Below are 13,719 nucleotides of genomic sequence, written 5' to 3'. Positions count from 1 at the left end.
ATATATATATATATATATATAAGCTTAAAATATAACAAATGCATCACATTATTAATATGAAATATTCTAATTCATTTATCATTTTAGAATTATGATGGGTTGGATATATATATATATATGACAGGTAGACAGACAAATTACATCACAAGTAGAATAAGCAAACAAGAAGCTTAATTCTACAAGACATTAATGAAAATACCCTTATGGTATCTGAAAAATCATTTTCATTGTAGCAGCTGACTTCCATGACCATGTCAGAAGAAAACCAGATGAGATTTATAAATGCGCATGGAGACACTATGGCCATAGCATAAGGCATGAAGAGAAAACAAGTTTCTTAGAGATCTGTGACATAAATGACCTTACCTTGTACAATACAAGTGAAGCAATTTACAGGACATTAACAAATCTTGTGGGATTGAACTAAATTGACTTTACAATAAGCCAAAGAAATAGACAGAAACAACAAATTCAAAGATTGTATCTTCAATTGGCTGAGAACAATGGAAAAAGATGAGCTAATGTCATGAGATGAGAGACATATGGATTATTCTACACTACATTAGGAGATTGTTACATGGATAGACAGAGATGGACTAAAGAGTGCTGAGAATAGATAAACACTGTGCTGCTAAAGGAAACACATTGATGAGATATCAGTATAAAAGGAATAGAAGACATGAAGAACTTCTGATGAATTAGTGATGAACTAGATAGATAGAGATCATGTAGAAGATAACCATTTATGCTGTTAAAGTTTGTTTTACTTTAACTAACCAGGAACATATATATAAAAAATAAAACAATGTACCACTAGTTACTGCAAGTTACATAGTCAAAAATTAAAGCCAAATAGATCAGCTCAGTTAGCTTCAATTAACAATTATTCAGTTGCTTGACCTTCTAGAAACAATGGCTAAATCCTCTTTAAATTAAAAGGACACATTATATGGTGTTAGTCCTAGATGCAATATGTTTGAGAGAAAGGCAAGATGACCTTGGTTTGATTATCTTTCATAAATCTGTTTGACAATTGAAATAGTCCCACAGTGTTTTGTAACTTATCCACTATCTTTCATTACCTGACACTTACAACTGAGAAGACTTGGTTATCTTTTTTTTTTTTCGTTTTATAGTTGGATGCCATTCCTGTCACCAACCAACTACTTTACAGCATGGACTGTGTATTTTATTATGCCACTGTCACTAAAGAGGTTTCTGACAAGACAGAAGAGTATTGGCGACACAATGGTTACTTTTTTCTCTCTATTTTTCAGACTATTAACATTATCTTTCATGTGATTGTATTTTACTTTATGTTTCAATGTATCAATCACTCTGTCAACTTAATGTGAGTCCCATGAAGGGAATAATACTACTGCTATTTAGCCATCTGCACACATAAATAGGGTGACTAAGATTGAATGAATTGAAATTAAGTGTAAGACATAAATACAAAAGATGTAATACTTAAATTATTAAACATTTAACAGTTCAAATAAACTTATTCTTTATCTGACAATAACCAAAAACAGAAAAATTATTAATGATTGAGAAAGTGAGGACAAATAACTAAATTTAATTAACATGGGTTTTCTAGAATATAAGGATATGCAGAGAAGAAAGCTAACTTTAATTATAACAAATATATAAGTGAATCAAAAACTATTATATCAAAATTATTAAGAAGGATAAAGAAGGTTTTTATAACTAACCACACAAACAATATAGGTAAGAAACATTTAATTTTATTGACAGTTATTGGTCCAAAAGATGTAACATCTAATCTGTAAATTTATATCACCTTCTCTATCCTTTATGAATTGAAAAATTTCAAACGTTGGAACATTTTTGGTTGACACAATAATAGACAGATTAATTTGTAGTTTGTCATCTGCCAAAGCTCAACATATGCTTCTCAAAAAATGTGTTTTAGATTTGAGATAAAAGATATTTCACTAGAGTGCAAAAATAGTTAAAAATTGCCAGAAAAAAAAAATCAAAAGAAAAGTGTTTCATTGAATCTGAAAGTACTTCTAGCAGTATGGCACATCAAAAAATGTTTTGTGTCAAAGAGTGGGGTGATTTAATCAATGCAGAGAAGTGTTTTTACAAAAAGGCAAAAACAAAAAGAGAAAATAACAGTAGATGTCATATGTATAAACATATATTGGTCATATATCCAAAATATCTTTAGAAAACATCAATAAAAGATTTCCACTCAAAACCAAAATAATGGTTGAAAAAGGAAAATGTACACCAAAACTTTTGTAAAGTGTAGCCAAGTGATACCTGTCGAAGTCTTACATATGAATAATGTTTGCTAGTTAACTAATCGCTAAGACTGACATATTACATCTGAATGATAAAAGAAATGATTAACCTGATTGTGGAAAAAGATGTACTTAAAATTATGTGTATGTGTGTATAAAGTGGAAATTCATATAATTTAAGGGACAAACACAAAGAATATTACATGATCCCTCAAATTCATTAGGACTAAATTTGTTATGTTCAACAAGGAAAAATCTCTGCTGAAGTTGCATATGGGAAGAGCAACAAGATGGTGATAAGGTATATACACACCAATAGGAGACAAAGATATATACAGAGGAAGTAATCTTAGAAGATCCTGCATTCACAAAAGGTGATGTTGAACTGAAGCTTAGAAAATATTCTTTACTGATGACCCAGCCAACTTATGACAGCATAAAAAAAACAGACATTAAATCAACAATGATGATCACAATATTGACAATACCAAAGCATGGAGTTCTTCAATATTTACAATTCTTAGCAATATGAATTTCATCCACTAGCAGACAGCCTGTTGCAGGCTGAGAAGAGTAATAATAAAAAAAATAATAATAACTACCATTTACAATCACATCCAAGCCACCAGCCAAATATATCTATTATGCACTCCACTGAATATAGGCGTTTAAAGGCATTTTTATAACGACTATTTTCTTTGAGTAACTTGTGTCTATATATATGCATCGTGTACTATTGCTGTTGAGGTCAGTAGTCCAGTGGATGTGAATATTTCAAATAGAATCAGTGAGAAAAGTAGCATTTCTGAACAAGTGCTTTGTTTTGTTTTTTGTTATTTTTTCTTACCAAAATAGAAATACCTCTTAACACTGTAATTATTGGAACATTAAGTTTTATCACTAAAAGTCCAAGCAATAATCTTGATTTTTTTTTTTTTTATACAAAGAAAAAGACCATCCAACAAATTCAGTCAATAAGCAGAACAATATTAATATGCAAGACTTTCTGAAGTTTAGCAAGTAACTCTGTATTTACTGTTACTGATTTTTAAATCCCAATGATGGAGCTTCGTTCTTTTTTGTTTTTTTTTTATTTTAACTTCTGGATACTAAAACTGCCTATCCACTGCAATCCTGTTAGAAATAATAGCCAAATGTCCTTCAAATCACAACACACTGTCTTAAAAAAATAAAAAACGGCATTAATCCTAGATACACTTAGAAAGGACAAACATGCAACATCTGTGGGCATAGTGATGAACTAAGGTTAATTAACAACAACAATCATCAGTCTCAATTTCAATTTCTTAAACATTATTTCAAGCACCCTGAATACACACAAAAATAATATTTCTAATGTTATATTAGACATTTAGTACTCAGATGAGTTAACAGAATGCCTAAGTAATGCGAAACTGACCCTTTGGTCTTAAAGGCAAAGTATGACTGACCAATACAATGTAGTTTGGGAGTTTGCTTTGCAACCATGTTCAGTCCCCTTGCACAGCACCTTAGGTAAATAACTCAAGTAGAGCAATGTTCTGAGAGCAAAATTGAGTAAACAGAATCTGTGGAAATCTTCATATATATGTTTATGTATACTGATATAAATTAGTGTAATAAGCAAAAATATCTTTTAGTTATGTCCCATTCACCAACAGGTGGACAGTCACTTGAAAAAATAAGTACCAGACTAAGTGCTATACGAGTTGAAGGCACTGCCTAATTATATTCACGGTCCAAAGACTGAAACCAGCTAAAAATAACATTCCCAATAGTGGAATACTTGCCCAGAAGTTAAAAAAGGTTAAAACATGTCATGGAAAACAAATGACTATTAAATGTTCTGGTAAAGCTATTATTTTTAAACTCTCTTAATTTTACTAATTTTCAAAAGAAATAACTACATGAGTGATAATTATCATAATTTATAGTTTAAAATATCCTGATGAATAATTGCTTGGCAATCTCATGCAATTGTCATAAACAAATCAAGTTTCTGGATTTTTATTCAAAAATGGGAAAAAAGATTTACAACTAAAGAATTTAACCAATTAATTATTAAACAATCAATCCACATTTTGATCTATGCACTGAAGATATATTGCAAAAGGGTTTCATCATCATCGTTTAACGTACGTTTTGCATGCTGGCATGGGTTAGATGGTTTGACTGGGGACTGGCAAGCCAGTGGGTGGCGCCAGGCTCCAATCTGATCTGGCAAGGTTTCTACAGCTGGATGCCCTTCCTAATGCCAACCAATCCGAGAGTGTAGAATAAAAGAAACACAAACAATTCAAAAATATTAGAGTTCTTAGTAATGGACCTCAGGAAATATTTTGGCAATAAGTAAGGATAAAATAGATTTTGTTTGGGTTTTCAAAGTGATGAGTATACTATGTGATGAGCAGTGGTGGATGTTGTTACGCTCCAAGTCAGCTCAATGAATAAATGCAGGGTTAAAGATATTACAGTAGTGACCACTAGGTTTTATTTTTAAGTGCATACAGGACAACATATCTACTTTAAGTTTTCAGCTGGTGGGATGTGATTTGAGAGATTTGGCTGTTCTTTCAAGCAGATTCCTCTACCTCATAGTGATGCTGCATAAGATCAAAGAACCAGTTGTTACTGAACTCCAAATCAACCTAATGATCGAAGACATTCCAGCCATGATCATCCTATCGTTTTGGGAAGGAACAGGATTATATCATCTTATATCATTCCATTTTTCAAGATAGTAAGGTGTGATTAGAAAGACGTGTTGCTTTTAATTCTAGCCATGAAATTCCAGTATAAAACTAAGACAATACAACAAAATATCACTGAGATAGCACGATTCTATACAGTGTTGCGCTATGAGAAGCCCTTTCTCAGAAAGTTATATTGGAGGAAGAACTGTAGCGGAAGACAAAAATACAATGGGAATAATGATAACAATAAACCTTTCTACTATAGGCACAAGGCCTGAAATTTTGGGGGAGGTGTAAGTCAATCACATTGACCCCAGTAGTTAACTGGTACTTAATTTATCAACCCTGAAAAGATGAAAGGCAAAGTTGACCTCGGTGGAATTTGAACTCAGTGCGGGTGGCACATGAGATGCACCATTTTGAGCGTGGCCGTTGCCAGTACCGCCTGACTGGCTCCTGTAGGATTTTCGAGCGAGATCGTTGCCAGTGCCCCTGGACTGGCTTGTGCGGGTGGCACATAAAAGACACCATTTCGAGCGTGGCCGTTTTCGTGCGGGTGACACGTAAAAGCACCCACTACACTCTCTGAGTGGTTGGCGTTAGGAAGGGCATCCAGCTGTAGAAACTCTGCCAAATCAGACTGGAGCCTGGTGTTGCCATCCGGTTTCACCAGTCCTCAGTCAAATCGTCCAACCCATGCTAGCATGGAAAGCGGACGTTAAACGATGATGATGATGATGATGATGAATGTAAAGACGGACGAAATGCTACTAAGTATTTTGCCTAGCATGCTAATGATTCTGCCAACTCACCACCTTATAATGATAATAATGATAATAAATAATAATGATGATATAATAATAATTAATTTTGTTCTGTGTCATGTTGAAAACAGCAGTTTTTGAATGACTGGAAGTAACCAAATAGAAATGAGGTTTCCTTCAAATAAGAGCAACAAAGGAGATAATGCATGTGTGTGTTGTCTTACTCAGCATTGTGAACCCATTATATATGAGCTAGTATATCTGAGTGTGTAGTCAAGACATGAGCATGCAAATATGCAGTGTGTGTGTGTGTGTGTGTGTGTGTGTGTGTGTGTGTGTGTATACAGACATATATGACAGCACCCTCTATCTATTGCCCTCTTTGTTTACAGTGTATTTGTTCATTCCTTTGATTTTTTTAACTCAACGAAGCAATATGTTTTTATTATCATTGATTATTATTTTTAATGCAAGTTAAGTAAAAATTGCAATCTACTATTTAACTTATTCCATCCTTAGCTATGATATTTAATTAATTAACCCTAATGAATTTTCATCTGTTAGTATTTTTAACCAAGTTTTCTTTCTTGCCAGTCATACCAAAATAAAATCAGATTTCTTTTAAGAAATTCCATTGTCTCATGTGGATATGCCTAATAGAAGCTCCTAAGAGACAACCTGCTGAAAGCTACTAAGCAAACTTGTGGTTGGGGTAAACTCCTAACCAGAGTGAAGGTGACATGGTTTTGAAACAGTGAGAGACAAAGCCACAAAAGTAAAGAAATAGGCTTGGCAGCAGAGAGTAATAACAAGTAGCTAGAAGAAAAGCTAGGCTTCAGGTGTACTTATCAAGGAGAGAAACAGAAAGTAAAAAATTTGCACATGTTCTGTGACATAAGAGCAGTGATGTGAGGTAGTCTGGATCAAGACAGTGTGCTAGAAGAAATAAAGATGGTGTTGGGAAGAAGTGTATATGAAAGGACAGCATTTAATAACCTCTTGTAATAAGCATGGAAGTGCTACAATAGGAAGTAGTTAAATGTGTAGAACACATAGGAAGAATAGAGTCTGGTCCAAATAGACCTAACAGACCAGCAATACAAATTGATAATAGTAAGATTGATTAGACAATTAAAGATATGAAAACTGGGAAGTCTGCTGGTCAATCAGTCTGTGATGATTAAAATCTTTGGTAGGGTAGGGCACTCTATTAATCACCTGCATAGTCAATAAAGTGGTCAAGAAAAGTGTTATATCCAATGATTGATGTAGCATCAACTGCTACAAGTGTGGAGGAAATGCAGAGCATATAAAAAAATTGCAGAGGCATCAAGTTGACTGACTAAATTCTGAAAGTTACAGAGTCATAGTGTAACTGATCAGGAACAAAATTAGTCTAGATGACATGCAGTTTCACTTTATACTAGAAAGAGGTACCACATTCCTAGTGAATCAACTACAGAAGTATTTAGCTTGGAGTAAATCATTGTACCTAGCATTTGTCAGTTGTAGCTAAAGAAGCTACAATTAGATGAATGGTTTGTGAAGGCTTTGCAAGTACAAGGGTGTTGTTAAGCCAAGTGAGAGTAATGAGAAAGTATAGCAATGAGTTTAGCATGAAGATAGGAGGCCAATAGGGGTTAGTTCTCAGCCCCCTTTTATTTATCATAATCCTTCAGGCTATAACAGAGGCATTTAAAGTGGCTGCCCATGGGAACTCCTATCTTACATCTGAATCTGTAATAGAATTAGAGAATTCCAGGCATGGAAGCAAAACCTAGAATCAAGAAGACTCATAGCAAACTTCACAAAAATAAATAGTATGTAGGGAAGAAGGCGAGACAGTGATGTCAATGAAATGGCTATGGTCAATATACAGGAAGAGAGCAGGTAAAAATTCCATTTAGTGCATTCAATGCAAATTATAGACTTACAGGAATTAGAGGCAGGCTAATGAGTTAGGTAGACTTTAATTGCAGCAGATGTCCAGGAGCTCTAAAAACTAAGAAGAGCACATATAAAACAAATTCTCTCAAATGTTTTGACGATTCCCTAGAAATAGATAATAGCTTCTACTATTTAGGTGATCTAATTACAGCCAGAATAAGATTGGGCTAAAAGTTCATGGGCCTATTACATATGCTGGTGACAAAGGGTGAAAGAGAAAGTGTATAATGTCTGCATGTGAGTTGTGATGTTGCATAATGATGAGACATGGACACAGAACACAGAGGATTCATGAAGGTAGAAAGAAATAAAGTGAGCATGCTTTGTTGGATATGTAGTGTCAGTGCACATGAATGACAGCGTACAAATTTGTCAAGAGAAAAGCTGTGTATAACAGGAATCAAATGTGCAAAAGACTGCACTGGTATTGATATGAGATGTGTATAAAAGACAACAGGTGTGCTCAAAGTGAATGTAACCTGTGGAAAAGGGCAACCCAAGATGAAGTGAAGAAAACTGGTCTCAAGATGTTGAACTTTACAGAGACGATGGGGACCACAATGAATGATACATGCAGTGTTGGAGAAGGCCTACCCAAATAAGAATGCATGGTGAAATGCCGTGCAAGGGATCAAGGATGAAAATGGAATAATTGATCAGCATTGCCAATACATTCACTTAAAAGGAACAAGCAGCATGCCACCAGCATGAGACAAGATATTCTGAGAGAACAAAATCCTTACATTTGATGATGGTACAGCAGCTAATCTGCATTCAGCACACAAAGCCACCTCAACAAACAAACCCAAAATGGTTACCACATTCTGTGCTTTGCATGCAACATAAGTTCTCTTCATAAATATTAGAAGTCTTTTACAACTGAGCAATAGGAGTAAAATTACCTACCACAGAATTTTTGCCACGTGCAATGAGCTAACATACATAACACTGGCAGAGACATAGCAGTCAGCAGACATATTAAACACAAAACATACTGAAATATGTTCTCTTCCATTCTGACATGATAGAACCCTTAAGACATAATAGCATTAGTACCTCTGTCACAGAAACTTTGACACACTGATGGTACATACACAACTGAACACAATTATTATGTACAACACACACACATACACAATAAATATATAAATACACACACACACTACCACCACCACCAGGTGCTTCAAGTTATGACAAAACTTCAAGAAAGCATGGGTAAGTTAAAATTAATATTATCCAATCTGGGCCAAAATACCAATACACTACTATTGAATTACTTCAAACATCCCAACTTCAAGTGGTCAGAAAGACAGATTTTTTTCAGGAATATCATAAGATTGTAGACAAGCATAGTCTCTACTTAATCTCACTGGCATAGAATAAATGGTCAGTTAACCAACTAGAGCTAACCACACAGGATCTTTGCTTCACAAGTAACACAGAAACCACCCACAATGTAAAAGCAATGTCTCCAATCTTCTCTGATCATCATATTGTAGATGTTTTGATGTGGTAATTTTGATGAAGTTTAAGGAAAATCAATTGAAAAAGAAATTTGTAAGACAAACTGGACTTAAGCCCTCTCCATGAAAAACAACGACAGAAAACTAGAAGAATCTTTACTGGAAATCCAAGCTATGTACATTGAAGATGTTCCATTGAGGAAGTTTAATGTTCAAAAAAATATCCTTTGAAATAGAAAAATTATTATGAGATGCTAAAAAAAAGTCTCCAATGTTTTAAGTAAACATATTATGGGAAAAGAAAGGAAACAGCTAAAAGCACTGTTCATAGATACTGAGAGTAAAATAAAACATTCTATGAAGAGATCAAAAAAAACCATCAGCTGGATAAACATAGAAGAAGCTGCTGTATCAACTGCCACAGGAAAAATGAGTGTAGGACTCAGTAGCTAGCCTTGATGGCTTACCACAATTCTTCTAAAGGCAAGCAAAGTGCCAGGCGAATTACTTTAGTTACTTTGCCAAAATTTACTGGAGAGTATCAAAATCCCCAAAACCTGAAGGCAGGCATATGTCCTATAAAAAGCAGAGCTGCTACAAAAACGTTCAGATCTACACCTCTGAAGGCATTGGAACAAATCATCAATGAGAAATTGATTATGTTCTTAAAGGAAAATAGTTTGTTGAATGATACCTTGCATGGTTTCTAGCAAGGCAGAAGAAGCTGCTTCACCCAGCTTCTGTAGCGTTAACAATGGATGTTGGGCGAGTTATTCAACCAATAAAATTTGGACATGGTGTACCTGGGCTTTGCAAAGGCTTTTGATAAAGCTTGATCACACACTTTATGACTTTAGTATAATCAAAATACTAGGAGAACAGCTAAATAAAATACAGAAGTCTGATTATTGCAGCTAACAGTGCCCACAGTACAAAATCAACTATTTGTTGCAGAATACCACGAGAAATGGCTAAATGGCCATTAATGTTTTTTATGGCTCAACTGAACTTTCAACACAGCCACTCTCAAAGCTATGCTGATGATGCAAAGATACCAGAAGGCAGCAAAAGTATTAAAAGCTTATAAAACCTCAACATTTCATATTGATGGACAGAAGAAAATATGAAATTTAATGCAACTTTCAAGTACTTCATTATTAGACATCGAAAACAGAACATGAATATACAGAGCAAGGAAAAGCAATACCAGAACTAGACACTATACAGGATCTGGATAATGTAATGAGTAGGTCCCAAGTGTTGAGATACCATGCTAGTCTTGCATGGAGCAGATGCTCAAGGTCACACTGCCATAAAGTAGCATACCAAAAACATCACAGACAGGAACCTTAATATTCTCATAGACTCTCCTTGTCAGCCTAGTGAGTACTGAGGATGCTCTTTCTATACATCTATTCATCTCAAGCTCCAGAGAACATGTTATGGTTGGGGAGTGCTCAAAACCTTGGTTCAAAACTTCCATCTTCCCCAGACTGATGGCCTAGTCAGAGCCTTGACAGGCCCTTATAAGACTTGATGAGGTGTTCCATTTTGAGTGAATTGTCACAGATACATCCTCTGCAAAGGCAGGCTCTGATGACTAGTTGTCATACTTTATACACATACAATATATATATATATATATTATATATATATATATATATATATACACACACACACGTAGTATATTATTTATTTAGCTTGGTAGAATAAACAGATTAAAAAGAACTCATACAATGATTATATGTATTTTTACTTGCAGAAACTACAAAAGTAACTCGAAGGCCAAGAAGAAAACTATTTTGTAACTGCTGATAACAAATATACATACATACATTATATATATGTATATATATATATATATATATATACACACACACATACATACACACAACATATAAACATATACGCACGTGTATATGTACATACATATACATGAACGTTTATACAATTATACAAATGTATGTTTAAAATATACAGATTACACAAAAACATACATAGGTATACATACATAGACACATGATATATGTAGTACATATATATATATATATATATATACACATACATATGCATATATAAACTTGTATGCTTGTACAAATACACAGACAGCTGTTTATATATATAAGTGTTAAATAATACGTATGTATGCATATATACATATATATACAGATATATTATATGCACACATACACACACACACTTGTGTATGCGCGATCATCATTATCATTTCCTTTACATCCACTTTCCATACTCGTATGGGTCAGACAGAATTCGTTCAAGCAGATTTTCTACTGTAGGATGCCTTTCTTGTCACCAACCCATACCTTTTCCCAAAGAAACAAATTATTTCCCCCCCATGGCCTGACATATTTTCATGGAAGATTGACAACTGCCTTCTGTAATGGTAACGTTCATTTACAACAATCGTGCGATGTGAAGACAAGGACACACACACACACACGTGTGTGACGAGCTTCTTTCAGTTTCCGTCAATCAAATTCACTCACAAAACTCTAGTTCAGCTGGGGCAATAATAGAAGATTCTTGCCCAAGGTGCGACGCAGTGGGACTGAGACTGAAACCATGTGATTGAGACGCAAGCCTCTTAACATATTTACATCTATCCACCTATCTCTCTCTCTATATATGTATGTATGTATGTATGTATGTATGTATGTATGTATGTATGTATGTATGTATGTATGTATGTATGTATGTATATATATATATATATATATATATATATATATATATATATATATATATATATATATATATATATATATATAAACACATACATATATGTACATGTGTATATTTATATACGCTTGTAAATATATACATACAAGTTTATATGTATATACACACATATACACGCCGATACATGTATATAATTATACTCATTTACAGGTGTAAAAGAGGCAGACATATTCACATATTCATGAAAATATTTGTGTATACACACATACGTACGTACACACACACACACGTACACCCATTCGCTCACCAGCTACAGACCATGCTAGAGGACTGCTCTGATGTATATTGTTAATTACATCGACCCCAGTACATATTTTAAGTCTGGTACTTAATCGGTCATTGTTTTGGGCGAAAACCTGGTGCGTATAGTGAATGTGTGTATGTATATATATATATATATATATATATATATATATATATATATATATATATATTCATTTCCCTGAACATATTCGTACAGACAAGACTTACAAAGTAATGCAGTATTTGTGTGTGTGTACATGTGAGCGTGCGTGCGTGCACATATGTGTCCGTATGTAGAAATATGTATATAAATAAATGTATAGACATTGAAGCATATGTATGTATATGTTATATATATATATATATATATAATATAAATAATATACATATATATGGTCTCTCTACAAATATATGTGCACATACATATATATATGTGCTCTCTACATATGTATGTGCAAGTGTGTATATGAATACATGTATATGTGCATATATTAATGTATAAATACGAGTGGAAATATGTGTATATACACACACACACCTTTATATGTATCTTTATGAATAATTTTTTTTTAAATCCAAGTTTCACGTAAATTAATCAGGCATTTTGTCATTGAAGCAATGAATGAATTGTCAAGTTTTTAAATGTGATATATACATATATATATATATACACACACACACACGCGTGTGTATGTATGTGTTGTATGCATATATCTATGTGCATGTAATCGATTAAAAGAATTATAATCACTCAGGAAGTATGTAGTCGTCTTCACATTGTTTCGGCCTGAGCTGCAAGATAATGTACCGACAACAACAACGACGGCGACACCAAACACAGAGTCGCGTATGATTATGCCTTAATATTTCTAGTATACAACACAAAGACATATTTGGTTCTTCCTAACCGTACGATAAATATGTGAAATATGTGTTACACGCGAAAACAAAAAGCATATACAACAATCTTTCTTCATTCTTAGTGTATGTTGCTATCGAGTATTTACAAATTAAACAGTTATGTTATGCTATGTATGGAGGAAAATCAAAGAAAGCGTACCTTCTCTCATTACAGGCTCGATTTTATAGCTAATTGCATTTGTATCCATTGTATCCACAATTAGTGACTTTTCTCAGTGAAATGTGTGCGTGAAAAAGCCAGCAAATGCAGGCCTATAAGAGTTACACGTTGCCAGCGACAAGACGTGAGGCTGAGTCACCAGATTGCCGCCATGTTACATACAAACAGACGACCACAGTGCTGCTGCTGCTAACACTTACACCGTCTCTCAATTGCTTACATTCTCTATTTACCCCCTCTCGCGCCTGTTTCTATCTCTTTCTATCTATCCGTCTTTTTCCTTTTTTTTTTCTTGCCTTCTCTTCTAAACTTCCTTTACTTTCTTTGAGAATTCTTCTTTCTTTATCTGGAGGAACTTGGAGAAGACGAGAATGAAAATATCGACACACAAGCATACACATCCACACAAATATAAAATTAATAGAGGCTATATACATACATATGTATGTATATATATTGTATACATATATATATATATATATATATATATATATA

At 33.9% G+C, this 13,719-nt stretch overlaps 1 protein-coding gene across 1 annotated transcript in view; it reads right to left on the bottom strand.

The window, feature by feature from the left end:
* The window catches only part of LOC106877593 (cyclin-dependent kinase 14), a 179,172-nt gene extending 165,764 nt beyond the window's left edge, over window positions 1-13,408 (bottom strand). Inside the window, exon 1 of the mRNA XM_014926538.2 lies at window positions 13,204-13,408. Within this exon, the coding sequence (XP_014782024.1) occupies window positions 13,204-13,252 (49 nt within the window). The 5' untranslated portion in view covers window positions 13,253-13,408. The remainder of the gene's footprint in view (window positions 1-13,203) is intronic.
* Between the last annotated feature and the right edge of the window lie 311 nt (window positions 13,409-13,719).

Source organism: Octopus bimaculoides, chromosome 1 (assembly GCF_001194135.2).
Source record: "Octopus bimaculoides isolate UCB-OBI-ISO-001 chromosome 1, ASM119413v2, whole genome shotgun sequence".
NCBI classification, from domain to species: domain Eukaryota; kingdom Metazoa; phylum Mollusca; class Cephalopoda; order Octopoda; family Octopodidae; genus Octopus; species Octopus bimaculoides.
The sequence above is the reverse complement of the archived record's forward strand: the minus strand, read 5'-3'. Positions and strand labels throughout refer to the sequence as shown.